General features: G+C 40.7%; 1 protein-coding gene across 1 annotated transcript in view; it reads right to left on the minus strand.

Annotated features, from left to right (window-relative positions):
- Positions 1-974: 974 nt before the first annotated feature.
- LOC138740101 (ephrin-A5-like) overlaps positions 975-23379 on the minus strand; it is a 218761-nt gene continuing 196356 nt past the window's right edge. Inside the window, exons 3-5 of the mRNA XM_069892518.1 lie at positions 8606-8671; positions 8212-8292; positions 975-3550 (exon numbers count right to left, since the gene is read on the minus strand). Of these exons, the coding sequence (XP_069748619.1) occupies positions 3432-3550; positions 8212-8292; positions 8606-8671 (266 nt within the window). The 3' untranslated portion in view covers positions 975-3431. The remainder of the gene's footprint in view (positions 3551-8211; positions 8293-8605; positions 8672-23379) is intronic.

The following is a 23379-nucleotide window of genomic DNA, read 5'->3' on the forward strand; positions in this document are numbered from 1 at the left end:
AAATTTACCCCCCCCCCCCCCACGGGTTTCACGTGGGTAGCAAGACGGCTTTGTACACGTTCACATCCCGCACTTATAACCTCATCCCACTCCTCACAGCACAATTTCAGTAGCGGAGGGACAGGCGGCCCTGGAGGAAGGTCGACGTCTGGTGGGGGGTCGAGACCCCGCATCGGGACCCGAAACGTTGCCCATCCCCGCTGCCTCCAGAGAAGCAGCGGAGTTCCTCCAGCAGTTTGCTTCTTGCAGTAAACCATCAACCGAACAACCCGTTGTAAAGTTGAATACATTCAGGAGTTTCGAGTGGGTTTTTTTTTGGGGGGGGTATTATTATTATTATCGTGTTCGGAGCGTTATGGCTGAGAAATTAAACTATCTTTGATTCGGAGGAGACTGTGCAAAGACAGACCATCATCGCTGCGTCGGATATCACCTTGTCTCCTTTGCCCTCCCCCCATCTTCGCAAGGCTTGGCTTTCGTGTCTAAATTTGGATTTTGCGCTGCTAACACTTGGTCATTGAAGTCCAAACAAGGTCCAGCACCAAGTCGTGGCAGAGAGGCGATTTCTGATCTCGTGGGACCAAACTGCAGGAATGGAAGGGCAGCAAAACCATTCCGTTTCTTTCCCACGTTTTTTCTCTTTAATGTGCTGTGGTAGAACTGACCACCTTCACTGGAGACCGTCATGGACTGGCCCGCGCCTTGTTCATTTTGAAATGTCAGGACTGCTCGGTTGAGTTGTGCAGCGGGCTGTATCCATCCTTCCACGGAGAGTGGTGATGACCCGCTCGAAGTTTTCCTGTGGAGAGTTCACTTTTGAATGCCTGCCATGGGATTGAGTTTGTACAAGATTACCCCGGAAGAGATTTTCGCAACGAAACCCCCTATTTTCTGAACTTTTAACGTTGAAGAATGAGTCGGTCTTTTGCCCTACAAAACATCTCCCAACTTTTAATGGCCAAAGACATTGAACATTGATGAACATCTTTAGTTTTATTGATGTATAGTTGCTCAGACACGTGTATATACAAAACAGATGTATAGATTATCCATATGGCAGAAGACCATAGGTTTGTTTCCTTTTTCCTTATAAGCATGTCAAAGAAAAAAACGGCACTTCAATAAGTGCAAAGAATCTGCATTTCAAGCGATTCTTGAGCAGGGCAGTACAGGCACAGGACAACAATGGCCGGACTCTAATATCCAGATGCACCAACAATGAGGGGCTCTGACGGAGCGTCAAGAGAAAGCATCTAAAACAGATTTAGCAGACTCCATGAGTAACCTTCAGCATGCCAGCGTTTATTAAACTGTACAGACAATGGCAGCCACGCTATTGTAAGAAGATTCGTCTCGCATCAGAACAGTTTGGGGGCTAATGCATGGGAAAAACTCGGAGTTGCCAAATAGAACAGATTTACCCATTCACCGCTCAATGAAGGCTTGGATGAAAGCAGGGAACAGCTGATCTACGTGGAGTGAATAAAAGGGGGAGTGGATTAATTTCTATGCCTTTAAATTTATAGACCTTTTCCATTCCACATTGCCAGGTGGGTCAGTCAAGTGTGACAAGTTGTTGACAGGTAAAGTGCACCCTTACTTCTGTCCCGCTTGCACACAAAGAGGGAGAAAACATGAGGCAAAATTCACAAAACCATATTGGACAAACTTTCTTTTTCTGACTCCATCCATGCACATGCCACAATGGTGCTGGCAAGCTCTTTCCGTAAAAAAAAAATGCTCATTTCTAGGGCAGGAAAAGAAAATCAGTAACATCATTCAGAACCCAACATGGCCTCTTCATACAGGGCTTTGTGACCAGAGTTCCACATCCCCTCATAAACATTTAGGACCAATACGCTGAATGTCAAGTCACAGTTATTGCTCCCCTCTATCCATCGAGATCCGGCTGCACCCGGATCTGTGCTTCCGGCTGTCAGGAGGCATTTGCAAAATTCATGTAAGACACTTTAAGTGCAGTTGAAGCACCTCTTCCATTCCAACACTGTTTGTTTAAAATGCTCAACCAAATCCAGAAAGTCTATTGTATTCAATTATAAAAGATGTACGAATTGGAATTAATACTTTATCAAACACTATTTACAACATAGGTTGCTAATTAATACAGAATTTAAACAATGTTTTTTTTCTTTTGCCCTCCAATAAAAGGTACAAATCAATGTACTAAGCTAACACTAATGTTATAGACTATTACAGGATACACAGTATCCACTGAACAGACTGATCCTTATTTCCCTGCTTTAAAAACAGGCAACTAAAAAACAAACAAACAAAAAGTCGTTGGTCTCAAATATCCTCCATAGCTTCAGGGGTGTCCAGTTTATGTTAGAATCTCCCAAGTATGTAATAGCAATCGTTTCATTTTGAACCTATTCATTATCAAAATATGTTGGCAATAACCTGCCAAAACAGCCAGAAATTAATTGGTCTAACAATAAACTGTATCTTACAGCCATGAGGGAAAAAAAAATGCAATTGTTACATCACTATGACAGAGTTGGATTGCAATCCAGTTTTACAGGAAATAAAAATGATGCAGTATTTGACATTCTCGGTTCATTCGTCTTTCATTTGTAGAATATGGTGTTTTTAAAAAATTGCAAACTGTTATGTTATTCACAATATCTATTCTTTACTCACATGAAAACTATCCTTTTTACAAATGAAACCAGCAATTCTAATCTACCTTTATATTTGTTTTTCCACATGGTTCAGCAGAATGGTAGTAGCCTACTGCAAACTGTACCACTCTTCAGTGCTCGTGGCGATTCCCAATTTTATCAAAGGCTATTTTAAGTACACACATCTCCTATAAAAATGCAAAGCCCTGCTAAGAGCCTATGAAACAGGAAATGCGTGGAAATACAAAATATTACATACAATATTAGCTACTGCACAAGCACAGGAACTCTCTCTTCAGACACTTGATCAATTATAAGTCCCAAGAGGGACAGGGTTATATCTATTTGTAATATCTCCCCTAAAGTTCTGACACGATGCCTTGCGTGATCATCTTACGGTTTTGAGTGATAAGGTATAAATATTGCATGGACGACTAAAACCCTCTTGGGCTTCCGCTCAATATTCTTATTCTTCAGTCACTGCATCTGCCACTATTGTTTCTCATCTGCACTTGGATGACAAGAGCCAAACCACCCAAGGGTACTTTGAAAGAAGAATTGCACAGGAAAATAAGAATCATTAGTCTCAAAATATAATTTGGCATTTTTGCAAGGGTTTATCAGTTTGGATACATCTTCCCTCTTAAATCACTCTCTGGTCTCTGGACACAAAATAAATCTTATGCCTGGATTAAACTGAATGTCCCCGTCTTCAACAGTGCAGTTACAGAATTTGTGATGTTTCCTGATCCAGCCATGCTTTGTCAGAGGATCCTTGCATTTTGAGAACTACAATGTTGAAAGCATCAAGAAAAGGAGTAGTACGGTCGCCAGAAGTAGCAGGGATATCCTGGGCGCTTGAGCGTCGTTCTCACCTCGCGACGGCTCCGCTTCATGGATGGTTTCATCTGTTCAGACGGAACAAAGAGAGAAAGCAATCCTGTTACAGCAAAAAACCAAGTCAAAGTATGCCCCTCAGTACCTCAGTCATAATTACAGGTCAGCTAAAACTCATTGGCCAACACCCATTTCATTGTTACACTGGCAGTCCACATCCTCACAACTTTCATTTCCCATTTCTTGTCTTATTTCTTTTAAACTTGGAAATCTTTCATGGAGTTTAAAGGAAAACCAATGCAAATCTGTAGAAGTGGCTGGGAGGAAGCAATAAGGAGCTTTAATTACGTGAAATTGAACAGCATTTCAGCCCACAAGCAAGGTAGGTACTTAATGCCAAGGAGCCAACTAATTTCTGTATTTTGTTTAACAAATTAAAAAATAAATAATTTAATGCACTGCATCCATTGTTGGCTCTCTCAGTGTTATTTTTTTTTTAAATTGGCCATTGTACATGTTATCAGCGAAATGGAACCACAAACATATTATGGAAGATTTTAGATTAAATTCATTCCAGCAAATTGAAGCAATTGAAACCAGTTGAATCCAAGGTTTATGATTTTGTTTTCAAAAATTGATATTCAAATTGCACGAGAAAACCAACAGAGTATCTCTGAGTTGCCTCCCTAATACAATCGCAACAACCTTCCTTTTGTATCCAGATAGAAGATAGCACCAGCTGAATGGTCTTCATCCAAACTTGGTTTGTATAGGAGGAATTAACAAAATAAAATCTCCATTTGTTGCACAGAAGACAAAACCTGCATCACTGGCTGTGAATTCTTCTAAAATCTGTTTTCATTGCTATTTCTGGAGTTAGAAGCCTCAGATTCAGCCTTGGGTCTGCAATCTGTTTTGTCTCAGGCTTGGAAAAAACTAATGGCTCCAGGAGGAGGTATTGTTCCCATATTACCTCGGACACAAATATCCACTTCATGAATTTTTCCTTCCTTGGCAAATTAAATCTTTGTCTGAACAATCTTTTGAAGTGCCATTTTTACACTTGAACATCAACAAATGAGTCTTGGAAAGACACCATTAATGTAACATCTCGCCTTACGCAAGGCCAGTTCTAAAAGAGATCTAAAAGATCTCTGGCTAACAGTTTCTAAATCTTACCAAAATATTTAACCTTTTCTATTGAATCATTTTGATAATATTTCGACATTTAGTGAATATTTTTTTCACAATTGCCCTCAGAGTGTTACTAATAGTATTTAATCCATCTTACCAAGGTTTGGACTGGCAGGTCAAGAGTTTCATGAAAAATCTCTGAATTTGTGAATCCAGTTGTTTCTTTAAAAATATTGTACATATGTATGACCTACATAGATCATATTTCTAATCTAATCCTTTCAGCATACACATGTTGGAAATGATCGTTTTTTTGACCGAAACCTTCAAAAACATGACCTACCCTAAGACGATAAATTGCCTTTCGCTAAATATCCAGTATTTCCAAACCCTATCTTTACCACAGTACACTGGCTCTTCGAACCAGCAGATCATCTTTAAAACTGTCCTTAAGCCCTTCAATATCTTCATTCCCCAGTATTTATTATCTGCTTCCAAATGTGTTACTCTTTGTTCTCCAAACTACTGTCAAACCATCTCACTTACACTCTCCTTACTTTCTTTAACTTTCAAGACCATTCTGCTTCATCCCTTTACTCTCCGTTACTGACATTGTACTAAACACGCCATGCTTTTAAATTTGTCTCCCCATATTCCTTGACATCCTGGCCGATTTCCACCTTTCATTACAGCAACTGTTCAGACATCATGATTATAAGTGCAAGTAACTGTGTAGTAATAACAAGATCAAACAGTATTGATTCAGATAAGGATTGTCTGACATTACAGAGCTTGAAAGCACTCCTCAACATTGCCTAAGTGGGACTGAAGATAGTTAAAATCTCTAAGTCTTCCACTGACAAAATACAACATTCCTCTTTTAGCTCTGAGACCATTTAACACTACAACCTTTTATTTCAATAAAAGTGGATTTCCTTCACCTCTTTGGGAACTGTGGGGAAATTTGGTGTTGGGTATAGATTTTTCCAGGTGATGAGAAATACTGTTTTACTTGGAACAGATTTGATGAGTGTCTGCAGGTTTTAGGTTCCCATCTTTGTGGGAACAGTAGGTCACAAAGGGGGTGGGTGGGGGTGTGGTGAGGGGGGGGGGAGCGGAGTGCAGAAGAGTGGAAAGAGACATTCATAAAGTGATGACGAAACCACTGACGACTAATCCTTTCGATCATGCATCTTCAATTTAACCTATGGTTAAAATTATTGAAAGATAAATAATTGTTGCAAAAAAAAGATAATTAAACCATGCCTGGTCAGCCTAGTAGTTAGCACAATGTTATTGCAATCCAGCGCTGTCTGTAGGGAGTTTGTGCATTTTCCCGTGACCACGTGGGTTTCCTCTGGGTGCTCTGGGTTCCTCCAATGTCCCAAACATATATGGGTTAGTGGGACGATTGTTCACATGGGTTTATTTGAGTGGCATGGATTTGAGTGCCAGAAGGGTGCCATATCTCTAAATTAAATATATTAAATTTTAAAATGTAACTTTTTTTTCCTTGAAATGATCAAAAATGTTCCAGGTATAATTTGATTTAGCTGATTAGTGATGACATCTGAATATTAATAATTGGTTTGAGCATTGCTATTAAGGAATAACCTGGGAGGAGTGTAAAATGATAGGCTGGGCTTACTGTTCCAGATCACAACAGGCCAAAATTTGTGCCTTGGTGAACTGGCCGAGAACAGGTTGGATTTGAATACATATCCTCTACTGGCACTTGCTGTGTAGGTTCTCTGAACAATATTTTGGTACCAATAGAAATATTGTCATTGAGTCATAGAGCATTGAAACAGGTCTTTCAGCCCAATCTATCCACGCCAACCAAAACGAGCCATCCACATTTGGCCCATATCCCTCTAAACCTGCCCTGTCCATGTAACTGTCTATTTTTCTCTTAAAGGTTCACTGTGTCGGTCCTACTCATATTAGACCTCCAAACTCCACACCTCACATTCCTCTGAACCAATTTCTATCATCTATTCCTCTGCCCACCCTCCGAACTGATCAAAATCCTGTTGCAAATGTTGGGAATCTTCTTCGCTGTCAACAGTCCCAGACATCCACAAACTTGCTAATCAATAGAATAAACAATACTAAAGTGCACAGGAGATTTAAGAAACAGAGAATAATAAATGAATTTGGAAGGAATCAAATTATGCTGCGGCTCAACAATCTCAATGAAGTCTCTCAACAGACTAACAGGCTCGGGAAAATTCCACCAAGAAATGCAACATTGTGGAATCAAGTAAGAATTGCTACCTATTGCTGATTTTGTGCTTGCTTGGTATTCCTACCAGATATTCAAATCAATCTGAAAAACAATCATTTTACTCAGGACGAAATATCACTAAATTATAAAAGAGAGAGACCCTGAATGAGCTTAGCCCTACATCATAAGAATGTGACTTCAGGGCTCATTATAGAGAATGAACAGAACGTCTAGGTGAACTCTGCTGTGCAGGATTGAGTAACTGTTACACAATCAAAGGCAATATTATTCATCTATCTGATGTTGAATGGACACCTGATCTTGAGTAAATAATACTCAGGTATGATTCAAACAAAATTACGTGATGCCTTTTGGCATCCAGGTCTCACTCAAAAAAAAGGATAATCTAGTTATTTGTTTCCTTGGTATTGTCGTCATCCAGCAGTGTTCTAAATGTCAGTCCTACCTTCTTCATTACTGATATAGTCACCATAGGCCAAAAGGCCTTCTTATGTGCTGTAAATTTTATAAACGATGCTAAAATTGTGACAATGTGTCAAAAAATTATTTATTGGTAGCACGGCACTTTGGAACATTCCAGTGTGAACAACTCCTTTCTCTTTCTTTTTGGTTGAATCCAATACCCGATTCCAAAAGTGAAAGGTGATTCTAATCCACTGTGCCACGTGCAGTCCCCCAAAGTAACAAAACTGACATAGTTTCTTCAAGTTAGACTTACTAAAACATTGACAGCACCAGACAGCAAACATAACCAAATATACTCAGAGATGTGAATGCTGGTGGCAGACTTTAATGAAAAGCGCAACATTAAAAATACAAGGGCACATCAATATGCTCCAGACAGATATATTTCTGTTTAAGGCATGGATTCTTCCAAAATGAGAGGACCAGATCCCAAAATGTGACAATATTTTCAGCTGTCACGGACACATTTTGTAAAGTGTATGAAAACTGGAACCCCATTCAATTTCGGAATAAACCCTCTCCCTCCCACATGTCAATTTTAAAAAAAAGATTAGTTTGTATTCGTGGATCATTCGCTTGTTTAATTGGAATGCTAAGCAGATCAACTTCCTTATGAAAACAAATTTTTGTACCGTATTGGCGTCTTCAGTGTGAAGCAAATGCAATGTAACGGTTTAAAGACAGCAGTAACATTCTACTTTCTGGATATCCCACCACAATATATTTATATCACGGAGAATATCCAGCACTGCACAGAATAAAGGGAAGGGGAACAAGCTTTCAACATTGAACCCATGCAGGGCATGCAAACTGTGAAGGAGGAACAATTAATAGAAGGGGTGGGGAATAGACAAACTGGTTAAAAGATTCTCTATGCATACTAACCTGCTGGTTCTAATGAACTGTCTACTCTGTCGTTAGCACCGAAAACACTTTCATGTACACCTACAGTTTTCGAACAGCTGTCTATAACAAAAATAGAAATAATAGCCAAATATGTTAGAATGACATTTAAAAAAAAATTTCCCCTGCTTTTTTTTTTAATTGTTCCAAGTTGTGCACTGCTGAACCACGGAAAACGTTCAGAAACAAGTTAGCAAGTGCCATAAAAGCTCAATGGAGAAATGCAAGAAAAAATTTGATGGAAGGTACACAGAAAATGCTAATGTACAGAGCGAATACCACACAAGAGATACACCAAAAGAAGTTAAAGTCTTATCAGTGTTTACAGTAAAGCATGCAATTAAACCACCCTTGCAAACCTGCCAAAGAAACTTACTTGATTGTCGCACGAGGACTTTCAATTTTAAACAATTCTTCTTGCCATTATCTGGGATAGCCGAAGCTGTGAAGTGTGAATAGAAACCATTTTAGGATTTTAGAGTCGAAGTACACAAAGTAACTCTTTCCTCACTTTAACTTACTCATGGGTTAAAACATATCGTAGGTCAGTAGAAGAGGAAAGTACTTTGGTTTTAGAAAGGCTTCATGATTTAAAAAGTGAAATGTAACAGCTCATTCAAAGAAGCAGTGAATTGACTGAGATTACTTAGCAATGTTTATCATATCACTGTCAGATGTTTCAAGTTGTGGCATTTGAGGCTTTAGAAAAGATAACGTCATGCTTTGAGATCTAAACCACATATTTGATTATCTTGACCATACAAGTTAAAACAAAAGGCTCTGTGGTTGTTAAGCTTTGATTTACCCCCCCCCCACCCCTCAGATAAACACTTAACGGCTTGAGCCAAACCTCCCACCAAATTAAACACCAATGAGCTGTGACCTGGACAACTAATGAGTGCACCACTACTTTGTGCTAAGGAAGAGTACTTGGGAGGCGAGTGTTTACTGACAGGAACTGGCCATTTTCTTCTGGGCTCTGTGTTAGGAAAGATGTTGCTTATACCTAAGGGACTGTGCAATTGTCCACAGGAAACCCAATCAAGAGAACTTCCACTGGCACAGGTTAGACAGGACCTGATATTCTCTCCCCAACTCCTCACCCCACCGACTGGTAATACACATTCCAGCCTGGAAGCTGGCCCAATTAGTCGAGTGGCTTGACAAATACCAGGCCAGCCATCTTTTAACTGCCCACAAGTCAGGAAGGCCCTGCTCTCCTGCTTTGCCATACTGCAGGGTGATAATAATCGTCCTGCCTTGGCGTTGTCGGGTGCCCCCGCTATTCAGCGAGGCAGCTCTGCCAACATTTTTAGTGCAACAAGACATTTGACTGGCAGGAGGTTCATTGCTGAGTGAGGCCTGAGCCATTCTTTGGAAATCTGCATAGTGAGGAGAAGGTGGGATGTGCAGTGAACTTCAAAAAATTGTGCGCTCATACAATTGTTTGCTTAAAATGCCAGGCAACCAGAACAAACAATTAAGTGAAGTCAGAACTGTCCCTAATTGTTAGCTATTATTTTTTTGTGTTTGTTTCCTTCTGGAAGCCAAAACACAGAAAGTGTAGCAAAGCTGTTCAGTTATATCCTTTTCTGGGGAAGACGGTGAAGACAAAACCACATCACATCTTAAACACTCACGGCTGAAAAATAGAACTGAATGTCAATAATCTGTAGAAACAGGGGTATAGTGCCGTCAGCTTGCACAAGGGACAGTCACTATGCTTTGACCAGTGGTATGTAGAGAGTTCAATATGCTACCAGACTCGGGAGTTCAAAAGGATTGTTAAGGTTTCCTGATAAGTGTGCAAAGTGGCTTCAGGCACTCATAAGCAGGCGATGAAAGTCAGGTCAGACGTTCTACCCCACAGACAACTAAAGCAAGAACAATCTGAAATCTGAAATAAAAAATACTGTACAAAATGGTGAAACACTCGCGATCATTAGCCTGAAATGTTAAACTGGCTTCTCTCCTATCATGCATCTGTGTAAACTACTGTTTGTTTCCAGCATTTTGAACTTGGTGCGAGAAATTAAAAATCGGCTAAGCCGTTGCTTAATTAATTGATTCAGCTTTAAAAATTTTAAAAGCTACACCTTCAGAACAACATAACAAAGTAAACATCTACTAAGAAATTTTCGAGTAAATTTTGCAAATCTAAAAATACCATTGCTGTAAAACCTGAAGGATTTTCTGTTATTTTTAAACTGGTCATTAATCTGTAAGTAGGGAAAAACTTCCAAAAGTCTTATTGAAAAGCAAGAAAAAAAAATTGGATAAGTGCATCCAGGATATGCAATGAAAGGGGGGTGGGGGCTGTCAGAAATGAGAAAAGAAATATAGATGGAAAAAAATTGTATAAAAAGAAAACCAAAGCTTTTATGAAAGCATGTGAAGAAGCATTCAAGGAGATGGGACTGTTTATGCACCAGGTAAAACTGGGAAAAGACAGAAGAAAACAAACCCAGCCCAGTTATAAATGCAAGATAAAAATAGTTAAGGTGTGTCACAAAACATTTTGATCAATCGAGTCCAAGATTTAAAGTCAACTCAATTGCTTACCACTTTCAAATAGCAAGCAAGAATTGAAAAAGGACAATAAAGGGTTTTGGCACAACAATGTCCAAACTAAACATGATGCCATAGCGCTGTATTTAAAAGAATGCTCCTAATGTGAGAATGGATCAATCAGTCTTTGTTAGGCTCTGCTCCCTGTTAATTTGCTCAGTGGATGGAAAGGCATTCAACCTGCCAATACACAGTGTAACCCTGAAAGATCATTTCTGATGAAAACTTTGCTCTGAACTCTACAGCTATCTTATATTCTCTTTCTCACTCAGAAGCTATCTGTGCTAGACATGACCTTAAGCATTTCTTCCAATTTATCACTGACTAGCCAATTTCACAACTATAATTATCATTGAACAGAAAGTGAAAAGCATATTCAAACAATCGAAATTCATGAGCTTGGTTAAAACCTGCATTTATCAATATGAAATTTCTATTCCATATTCGTCACCAAGGGCTCCATGCACCAAGCAAAATAAGTAGAAACAACGTGAAAGTTAATAGCTTGCAGTTTTGAGTTCAAAATCATTTTGATGGCATGATTAGAATAGGGCAGCATTGTCAGTGGTTAGCACAATGCTATTACAGAGCCAGTGACTCTGATATGAAACAAGCAGTGTCTGTAAGGACTGTGGGTTTCCTCTGGGCAATCCACTCCAAAGATGCACCAGCTTGGTATGGTAATCGGTCGCGTGGGTGCATTTGGCCAGCACGGGCTTGTGGGCCAGAAGAGCTTGTTACCGTGTTCATGTCAAATTAAAAATTAAATTCTAATATAGATAGTGGTAACCTATCCCAAACTTGGCAATTCTGTGAGTCTTCACACAGCTTGTTGAGTATCCAGTGGGAACTTCGATTATTTAGAACAAATTTGAGACTTGCACCACTTAAGATGCTCGGGCATTGTTGGCAACAGCGAAAATTAGTATGTGTCCAGTCAGGCATCAATTACAGGTGCATTTAGATGGACACTGTTATTATTCCCAGGCACAAACAATGAAGACAGCACGAGCAATTATAAAAGTACAAGAGAGCAAAACCTCAGCTATCTGCAATAGTCCACTGAAGTTAGCATTTATACTCATCTCCATCTTGACTTTCTTGACACATTGAGTGCTAACGGCCCCAAACCCACTCAAAAGTCCTCACCACATATACAAGCTGTGGTTTTATTCGACAGAAGTAATTGGATATCTGCTAAAAAAAATAATGCAAGTCTAAACTCTCTTTAGAGGGTGACAATTTCCACTGTGTATTGTGACGGGTGGAAAAATGATTTGTTCAGACTGGCGGTTTGACTGTGCCGTAATATTAGTCACAATCCCCAAGTAGTAGTCTGAGGTATTAAATGCTCTTGCTGCAACTTGAAAGAAGGCTGACCCTCATCCGAATTCCCAACTTGTATCTATCATTCTTGAATGCAGTGATACAGATTATAAGAGCACAAGAAAGAGAAGCAGTGGGGAAGCATCTAAGTCTACACTTTATATCTACTTTACTGGCCTATCTTTAACAATCTTAGTGCTTGCAGAAGAAATGGATTTTAAGGAGTGTCTTAAAGCACGAAGGAGAGGAAGAGAGGCAGAGGATATTGGACGGAAATTACAGAGCCCAGGGTCTTAACGCTTGAAGGCACAGCTGCAATGAGTGAAGAATTAAAATCAGCAAGGGGTCAAGAGCTTGTATCTTCAGAGAAATGTAAAATTTGAGGGCATAAAGTCAAAATATTTAAAAGGAATCATGACTAAACTGCAATTCAATATGGTTAAACACAATCTGCTGGAAGACCTTAGCAATTTCAAGCCAAAAATCTATTGCAATAAAAGATTTTGGCTCGACAAGTTGACCATTCCTTTTCTCCCACTGACACTGCTCGACCCACTGAGATTTCCTCCAGGAGATTGTGCTTAACTTCAGAGTCCAGCATCTCCTGTTCGACTCCAACATGGTTCATGGGCACGGATATGATGAGTGGTTGGATTTGACCTTCTTTGGAACATGGACATTGTTTTGAATGGGTTTAGAATGTCGGAGCTATGCTGAGAGTTGAAATCCTTTATTAACACCAGTTGCTGATGCGACGAGACCTCAGCCTTCTGCATGCATGACCCATCAGCTGGACCCATAGTTAAATCTGCTTCTTGCAGTCACATCAGTGAGGCTTCTCTGCTATAGAGTAGTTCACAGGCATTCAAGCTGCAGAACCTAAAAGCCCTGCCCTTGTGTCATCCTAATGACCTTCGGACAGCACCAACTGTTTAAGGACTTTTTAAAAAATGCTCTAAACGTCCCTAACGATCAGAGATTGAAGTACGTTCAGTTAGAAAAATAAACTGCTTGAGTATTGAAATAAAGTTATCAATATGATCGATGGGAAATGAAAATAAAACCTGTAAACTTCCCTCATCTTCTTAATGGTGGGAGAGCCCACTCCAATGATGTGTTGTGTAAACAACCCCTACACCTCAGGACAATCCAGAACAGCCCTGGACAATGCTTCTACTGGCATCTGATCTATAGCTCGTTCAGTAGTGTGGACTTGCTGACCCATGGAGGACAAAGGTCTCTTGTAGAATGCCAGTCGAAAGATGACATGGCCCACAAATGTAGCTGCAGGTGGTTCTACAATAAAACATTATATCAAAATTTACCGTCTATTTTCTTCCATGTATAGAAATTATCCAGAGACTGCTCTCAGAAATTTCACCAAAAAGGTGACTGGTTGGATTTATTTGTTTCAGTGGATTCAATAGTAAAAATCATTCACAGCAATCTATTTCTAGAACATTCATTTATATAATATTTGGGGAAAGTTTTGAACATATTGTTGGACACCATATCTGAACCATTATGTTTTGTTAGGTCATCAATGAGATCACTGGATCAAATCCTGCCCCACGATTCCTCGCATGAACTGAACCTAGTTAGGAGCCACAAATCATTTAACCTCCGGCTGGGATGACATTTTTAAACTTGAAACTTCCCACGGCTCACAACAGAAAGTATTGGCTATGGTGGACTAATCTGTGCACTGGTATTAGTTTCTATAATGTGGTGTGACAGAGTATTTAGAGGTGGTTTGGGAGAAATTGTTAGAGCAGGAGGCACGTAAACATTTTAAAACAGAATATTTGCAGGACTTTCGCAGAGTGCTTTTTGCGAAAATGCAACAAAGTAGCAATGACAGCAGCTTGCCTGGGAGAGCATGTGATCTTTGCAGGCAGAGGCAGAACAGTTTTGCTCTTAGAGAGGGAGGGTATGAAACAGAGAGAGAGAGGAGACAGAAATCAGTTCCAGAAGGACAAGCTGGCAAACTTTGGGAAGGCTGCCTGCTCAAAGGAGAAGACTGACTGTCTGAAAGGTGACCTGGAAGAAAGAGGATCATCTGGAGAACCCTGAAGGGGGCAAGTTTCATCAGCAAGACGGATTGGAAAGGAATCAGGTGCGGATGTCCTGGAAAAGGAATCTCTCTCTGAAAACCAGCAAGAACCCTCCTGAGTGGTAACCATTTGCCTGTTAAGCATCAAAGCCTGGTGAACTTTGTTAATGCTAACTTCTGTGCACGGTACAAGAATTGCCTGCAACCAGTGAGATTGGACTGTGATCCAAACAACTTTTTAAATCTTAAGTATACATTACACACACCTGCACTTAGTATTAGAGGGGGATTAAGTGGGTTAGGTAGGTTAAGTAATAAGTTAAAGTTTAATTCTGTTTTCTTGTTCAAATATAATTAAAAACTACTTTTGTTGAAGTGACCCTGTGTTGTGGTGCATATCTATTGCTGCTGGTTTTGGGGGTCCTCTGGACTCCGTAACAGTAGCTAGACTAACCAAACCACAACAAGCAGTAAAATGGGTGCACAACTAAAGTAAATGGCTGCCACACACCAGAAATATCTGTGCCTTCTTGCAACTCCCACCGGTAACTTAAGATCTGATGCCAGCTGTTGAATAATTATGCTGCAAAGTGCTTGAAAGAAGAGCATTCAGAACAACTCTGACATCAACCTTGTGCTTCCAGGGTATATCACTGCCAATTTCTCCCAAGCTTAGGGCACTGGCCTGACCACAAAATATTTTGTCCTGCTGAGCCCCTGTGCGGTAGAGGCCTAAAAATAAAAGAGGAGATTTGAAGGGTGAGTGGAAATGAATCAGAATCAATATAAAAATCAGGATTTATTGTCGTGAGCAAGTCATGACGTTTGGTATTTTGCAGCAACATCAATAGTGCAGATTCATATTATAACCATCTCACAACAGCACTATAAAAAAGTAAAAATAACAGTGCACGAAAAGTAAGGGCGTGTCTTTGGTTCACTGATTATTCAGGAATCTGATGGCAGCGGGGAGGAAGCTGTCCTTGTGCCGCTGAGAGTTCATCTTTAGGTTCCTGTATCTTTCCCCCTTCCCCCCCCCAATGGTAGCAGAGTGAAGAGGGCATGGCCTGGGTGGTGGTGGGGGGGGGTGGGTCTTTGAGGTTAGAGGGTGCATTTTCAAGACACTGCCTCATGTAGATGTTCTCGATGGAATGAAGTCTGGTGCCTGTGATATCGATGGGGAGCACAGCACAGGAAGAGACCCTGTGCTGTGCTGACCACAATGCCAATTTAAACTAATCTCATTCCACCTGCTTATGTTCTACATCCCTCATGTGCCTGTCTAAATGCCTCTTACAAGCCATTATTGTATCTGCTTACATCACCTCTAGTGACAGTGTGTTCCAGCCACCCTCCTCTCTCTTAAAAGAAACTGCCTCACACTTAACTTTACCCTTCTCGACTTAAAGCTATGCCCTCTAGTGTTGATATTGTCACCCTGAGAAAAAGCCCTGAGTATCTATGATATCCAATTTTATAAATAGCTATCAGGCTTCCCTTCAGCCTCTGATACTCCAGAAAAAAACAATCCAAGTTTCTCAACTCCTTCCTGCAGCTAATGCTCTCTAATCCAGGCAGCATCCTGATGAACCTCTCTGGTACCTCTCTACTAAGTCCAAGGCATTCTGCTGGAGAATTGATTACCCAAGTTGCTGCAGGAATTTCTGCCACCGTGTCAAGAGTACAAGATTACGACATCAGCTGGACTGGACTCAACTGGACTCTCATCAATTTGCCCATCATATAAACAAGTCGACTGAGGATGCCACTTCCACGGCACTTCACTCTGCGCTGACCCACTTGGACAGCTCCAACTCTTCTGTCAGAATGCTGTTCATTGACTTTAGTTCGGCATTCAATACTGTGATTCCTTGCAAACTGATCGTCAAACTTCGCCAGCTTGCTATCAGCTCACCCCTCTGCAATTGGACCTTGGACTTTCTGACTACAGATCCCAATCTATTAAGTTAGGCAATCTCTTCTCTTCCATTCTTACCTTGAGCACCTGAGTCCTCTCCTCTATTCCATTTTTACCTATAACTGCATTCCTGTATATAGTTCTAATTCCATAATCAAGTTTTCAGATGGTGGTTAGCCTGATCAGAGGGGATGATGAGACGGCCCATAGGGATGAGGCCCAGCACCTGGCTGCATAGTATGCTGACAACAACTTGACACTTAACATTCAGAAGACCGAGATCATTGTGGACTTCAGGCATGGTGGAAGCTATACTCATGTCCCTATTTACATCAATGGCGTTGTAGTGGAATGTGTATCAAGCTTTAAATTCCTTGGTGTCCGCATTTCCGATGATCTCACTGGTCCCTGAACTCCTCCATCCTTATCAAAAAGGCACAGCAGTGCCTTAATTTTCTGCAGAGCATGAAGACAGTACACTTCTGTCCCAGGATATTGATGGATTTTTATCACTATACCATTGAGACCAGACTTACCTACATCATCACATTGTGGTTTGGCAATTGTCTCGTATCGGACCATAAAGCACTTCAGCAGGTGGTGAAAACTTCCCAGTGGATTATCGGCATTCATTTGCCAGAGGGTCGGCGCCAGAATGAGTGGTTAGAGCAGTGGATCTCAACCTTTCTCTTTCCACTCACATACCACTTTAAGTATTCTCTCTGCCATAGGTCCTCTGTGATTAAGTAAGGGATTGCTTAAGGTGGTATGTGGGTGGAAAGAAAAAGTTTGAAAACCCATTTTACTTGGACCCAATTGACTTGTTATGTGCATGGTTTCATAACTCCAAAGGAAATGGACCAATGACAATTTATATCAAGCAAAATATTTCAGTAACAATTGGGTCCGGAGCAGTGATTCTCAGCCTTCTCTTCCCACTCACATCCCACCTTAAGCAATCCCTTACTAATCACAGAGCACTGATGGCATAGGGATTACTTAAAGTGGTATGTGAGTGGAACGAAAAAGGTTGAGAACCATTGAGTTAGAGGAAGGCATTAGGGTAATCGTGTGGGGCACAGTCTGATATTTGTAGACTTGGTCAGCTAGGGTGGGGGTGGGGTATTGTGGTGTGCTGGTACTTACCTACCGGGTGGACATACACCTCCTCCATCCCTCTGACGTAGCAGCCGAAAGGGCTGCATTTATTGCATGGAGAGTCACTAGCATGCATCAAGCTGGACGACAGCGACACTTGATGTACACCAGTGACACGGGCGGGGGCGGGTCTGATGGCAAGCGATGGCCATGAGCATATGTTCCACAGCACCTCGCGAGGAGGGGCCATGCCTGTGAATACCTCCCCCCACCATTGACAGCATCTATCAGGAACGCTGTCTGAGCAGAGCCAAGAGCATCATCAAGGATGCATCTCACCCAAACTATGGACTTTTGATATGTACCATCTGGTAGGCGCTACAGGAGCCTTCACTCTCTCACCTGCAGGCTCAGGAAGAATATCCCTGCTGCACCGTAAATCCCAGCGCTGAGCGGTATTGCCCTCACATTGTACTGCCAGTACTTTTAGAATTGTTTGCTTGCTGAATGCACTTGTTTTTATTTGCACGTAGTTATTTGTAAACAGCACTTTTTAAAAAAAAACTTCTGGTTGGATGCTAATTGTATTTCATTGGCTTTGTATTTTACTTGAAACAAAATGACAATAAAGTTGAATCTAATGGAAAGCTCAGTTTGATTTATTTATTGACTTTTGATAGGAATGTGGCATGAATTCCGATGTCCACAATGCAGCTTATGGAATCAAGACCTCAATCAAAGTGAGTCACAAGTGGTTCTTGTAACAAGGAGTTCACAATGCAAAAAACAACTGAGCATCATGGTACAGGGGTAAGAGAAGTTAAACTAACAAAGAGGGCAATCACCTGGGGTGGTCGATAAACAGAAAAAATACAAATAACATTTTTAAATTTGTTTATTTCCCCTTAAATTGAGTTAACTAATGATTTTCTACAAATAGGTTGATCTAAAATAAAGTGCAGAATTTACTCCCAAATTCAAGATGGTAAATCAACTCATCCTCTCACTAAAGGGAATAATGACCCGTCGTAATAATTCCACCAAAAAGCAAGTAAACTAACTCTGGAACACCTCATTAGGCAGATGTTAAATGACCAGGAAGAAACCAAGCACGAAGTGGTTGCTGCAAATGGACCTCTTTGCTAAATATTCCATACTCTCAATTCCCCATGGAGTGAAACGTGAACTAACCAACAAATAACCCGTGTGTTATATGGCTCAGAGGCACAGCTCCACAATAGAACATAAATAATGCAATATTTGTCAGTCTACACATTTCTGTAGATAAAACTGGAATGGTAAAATACTGTTGTCATTCGTGGGAAGTAATCTTCCTAAATATCAAAGCATTTCAACCAAGGGAAATTCATAATTTAAAAAAAAACATGGAATTTTCAATACTCATTTTGAATTAGGAGAACAAGTGGAAAAATAAAATGTACACTACTAAATTAATTGCTTGAGGGTTTTTGAATCTATAATTCAGTGTTTATTTTGTATCTTTTTTTTAAATGAAATGACTTATTTTGGAGAAAAAGTCAGATATACTGAGGTAATAAGAAACAGGCCATTTTCACAATATAATTCTCTTTGTTTATTAACATTCATCAAGTGTCTAAAGCATCTAAAGGCTTGGCTGTAGACATATAGCACTTAAAACGTCTTACTGTTATTGTACTGTGGCACCCATTTTCTGTCCATGTCTCTTATATAAGGTTGAACAAAACACATCTTAGATCAACTGCTTTTCAACTGGCTGAATGGGTAATTTTCTTTTCAAACCTAAAAGCTTGGACTGCCAAAATTAAGAAATATTGCCTCAATTTGATTTTATCCCACGCAAGTTTCATTGATTAACTAGCTGCTTCTGCTCAAATAAACTATACCAGCTTCTGCCTTGGCCATCTAATTTTATCACAGGCTTAACAAATCATCTTTATTGTGATGTCTCGCACTGAACTGGAACTTTGAAGTAAAATTGGGCTTTTGTTAAGTGAATTGCCAGAACCGTTAATCTTCATCTAAGCACCTCTAATAACTATTTGTTTACTGTGCCAGTCAAAAATGTTTTCAGCATTATATTTGGCAGCTAGCATGTGCTAATATATAAAAAATGGCAAAATAAACTTGCTATTAATTTGAACCATTTATTTTGGATCAATGTGTGGGGACGATCCAATCAAGGCGCAGGAAGCAGCTTTCGGGTCACCTTGCCTGTGTCCAGGTCCCCTGTTACCCACACTAACATTGAACTCCTGCAACACTTATATTTCTTTGAAGGAGGCATTGAATGGGCTGAGTCATGGATAAGCTTTCAATAAGGAAAGTGCCAGGTCAGAGCACTTAAAAGACAGTTTCAATGTAAACTGCAACCATTTAAATCATTTGCTTATTTCGTTAAAATAAGTTTGAAATAAGCTCGTTTTTTTCCCCCCTCCTCAACAGATGTTTACAATAAATGTCTGAATTCTCACAGATCAATCGTCACAATTCTCTGCTTAACCTTCAAAACTCAACTGCTGCGCTTAAGAGGGAATTTCTTTTACAGACAGCCTGAGGAAAAGCTGAAACAAAAGGTGTTCTGCACAGCTTTATTCTCCCCACTTTAAGTCTGAGTTGAGGTGAGATTTAGCAGGACTAACTAGCACCTCTGTGAATTCAAGTGGAAGAATTTCTTCCACTTCAAACCAACAGAATACTTCTAAGGCCTGCGATAATTTCCCAGGGCACACAGCTATAGCCTACTTCTGAAGAAGTGAGTAGTTCACACATTTATTTTATAGAATTAATTAAATCCGTTATGATCTATTTCTTTTTCTTTTGTCAAAAACCATGTACTTTTCTGTAACCACCAATGCTTGGTATCGCTGAACGGACACTTAATTTAGTAAAATAAAAACTTGATTTCAGTGGTTCATTTCCACCAGTGACCACAACCCGAGTTATTAAACGAGTGAGAACATTTCCTCATGGCTTTCGCTTCTGAAATATAATAAACAAAACCAGGACCACATACGCCAGTTTAAAAATCATAATGAATACTGAAAAAATGTTCAAATGAAAGGTTTCCACGCCTGCCACATATTTAGTAGCTTTCTCAGTAAAGGAGAAGATGATATGCCACATTTAATTTTCTCCACATTCAAGCAACAGGACGATACAGTTACTGATGGCAGAAAGATGTTGTCATGGACAAAATACAACCAACCAAACAAGTGGCAAAGTTGCCTGCCTCCACGTGGAACCAAGCCTTCTCTGGGATTTACAATGGCAGGCTCCTTCAAAGGAGTTGACCAGCAAATCATCTGGCCTGTGGTAGCTGTGGAAGCACAGCATGCCATGACATCATTCTGCCATCCTGTAGCAAGTTTAAGAAGGGTCACATGTGCCACCTCACTGCTAACTTAATTTTGTGGCAGACTATTTATTTGCAAAGTTCAATGCTCGGCACAAAACTCTTGCAGGGACGCAAGTCAGTTCTCTCTAATTGTATGCTAGACTTCCTGTCGGAAAGTTATCCATTGTGAATATCCAATAGTTCAGCCCAGCACATGAAATGACAGATACTACTAAATCCAAACCACAATGATTCTTAAAAGATTTTGCAAACTCTATTTGTCAGGGCTTCTGGCTGTTGTAATCTCATCTTTAATTATCACTGTGCAGATCAGATACTATTTATTGTCATGTAATAAAACAGAAATGTAATATTACACAAAATTGCCTTTAGTCTGCCTTAAGGCAGACAAAGGTTCACCATTAGCACTGCCTGGCACCCCTAACTGTCAGAGAAAGAGAAGCAAAAGGGAGACCCCCAGGACCACGGAGTGTCCGTGGATTCGCCTTCAGTGTCCTGCAACCTCTGCAGCTGTGCACGACTCCAGTTCAGTTCAAACCATCGGCAATCCGAGCCCAGATCCAAACCTCCGACAGGGTGTGGAAGCTTCCAGCACCCAGGGCCCTTGTGGAGTTTTTCTTTCCCTCAGCGTCCTCTCAAATCCCGGTTCCGATGCCTGGTTTATCATGAGGCAGGGTCCAGCAGCCCACCCCTTGGTACGAGTCCTTTGACTTCAAGCTGCCAGCAGCCTATTGGGTTCCTTATCCACGTCGCCAATAGCTTGACGCCTGTGTGTGCCCTTCAGCTGTGGAGCCCCTTGCTGGTCTGCCATCATGGTCACTGTCCTTCAGGTCGTCTCCTCTGCTTCTCCTTCTCAATGGGGGTGCTCTCTCTATTACTGCGCCAATCCACTGCTTCCCTGGAGTCCGCAGCCCCTCATGGCCGCTGCTGAACTCAAGCACCACCATCTTGGACGCAGAACCCACGGCTGCAGGATTTTAAATAAAACACCATCAGCTCCTTTAACAGGCCATTTAAAGCTTGTACAGAGTCGTTAGCAGTAGGACTGGGTGGTAGTGTCTCCACTCCCTGCTCTCCCTGGGTCCACACCAGCGGCAGTGCTTCCATAACAGCAGAACTGCCATTTATTTACGTGAATTAAAGTAGATGAAAATTTAATAGTTAGCCTGCTTAGAGAAGCAATATTAAAGAGAGAGAGAGAGAGAGAGAGAGAGAGAGAGAGGAGAGAGAGAGAAAGAGAGCGAGAGAGAGAGAGAGAGAACTGCTTGTATTAATTTATGTCTATTAAAAATGTTTTCCTCCAATCTAAATAACTTCACATTGAAGGGAAACTTCATGCTTGACTTACAAGGGTTTGAGACTTAAGGCAATGACTGAAGTTTAGCAGGGAATTGCTGGCAATTACACACTTCAGACTGTCAGTGCTTTGCGGACCCAGTGCTCATGTTAAACCCCTGGTGGAGTGTAATGACAGGGGTGCACCCACACTGGGGACTCCGGCCTGGGAGACCCATCCACTTAAATGAATAAGAACCACTCGGGGACAAGGGTAAGCTTTGTTTAATTTGCATTGAAAAAAGACATTGCTTCTACTCAAACATTTTAATTAGTTTCTCAGTAATCTTAAAGTGCATATCAGTGTGAACATTTTTCAGTGTTAGAATATTTCTGAGTGACCAAATTTCAGATACATTCAAAAACAGTGTGCTGTGTCAGTCCGTTATGCCAATAATTGCTTTGATTGGGGGTCAAGGTCCCAGGCATCATTGTGGGCCTGACACACTTTCAATTTTGCAGTGTGTGAGATAGCAATAAATATAGAACCTGGATTGAGTCTGGGTTGAGCTAAAAGGGGGCAGACAGGAGATACAGTTGGTAGGTAGGAATCAGGTCATTGGATTGAGGCCCAACAGGGTGATGTCATGGGTGGTTTGGGGATTGAGAGACGGTAGCAAAATGTTATGAGCTTTGGTGGGGAGGCTGGAAATCAGAACATCAGAGTGTAATGGATGCAGTAAGAAAAAAATTAAATCAGGAAAACCTTTCTGAGTCAGAATTCCAACAGTGAAGTGGGACCTGTCCAGAAAGATTCCCTTTTGCAGAGGTTTTAATAGCACTGTTTACCTCCAATTTTTCATTAATTTATTAAAAACCCTCCCAATGCAAAATCATTTCAGATGTTAGAAATCTGGAAAAAAATATAATTTTAAATGCTGGAAAGACTCAGGCAGCATCTGTGAAACAGTATCAGTGATTTTCTGATCAATTATCCTCAAAATGTGATGATAGTTCTAGAAAAACTAAACACCTGGCCAATTCTCTAAAGCAGACTCATGCTGAGAATGGAAATACTCAATGTGACAAATAATAACTGATCACATTTCTGGAGTGGAGCAGGTCAGCCTTCTCTCACATGCTCAAAGTGCTACTGTTGCCAAGTTCCTTGACAAAACAAAATTAGAACACACTCGGAATATCATGTTAAATTCTGTCACCTTATTACAGGAAGGATGTGGAAGTTATGGAGAGGGTGCAGAGGAGATTTACGAGAATGATGCCTGGATTGGAGAACATGTCTTATAATGCAAGGTTAACAGAGCTGATGCTTTTCTCCTTGAAGTGAAGAAGGATGAGAGGTAATAGAGGTCTAGAAGATTATGAATAGGATGGATAGCCAGAGCCAGTTTCCAGGGGTAAGAGTAGCATACACCAGAGGGCACCTGTACATGGTGAGGGGAGGAAAGTTTAGGGGAGATTTCACATAGAGAGTGGAGGGCACTTGAATGCAATGTCACAGGTGAAGGTGGAGGTTGGTGCAATAGGAACATT

This window comes from Narcine bancroftii, chromosome 1 (assembly GCF_036971445.1).
Source record: "Narcine bancroftii isolate sNarBan1 chromosome 1, sNarBan1.hap1, whole genome shotgun sequence".
In the NCBI taxonomy this organism is placed as follows: domain Eukaryota; kingdom Metazoa; phylum Chordata; class Chondrichthyes; order Torpediniformes; family Narcinidae; genus Narcine; species Narcine bancroftii.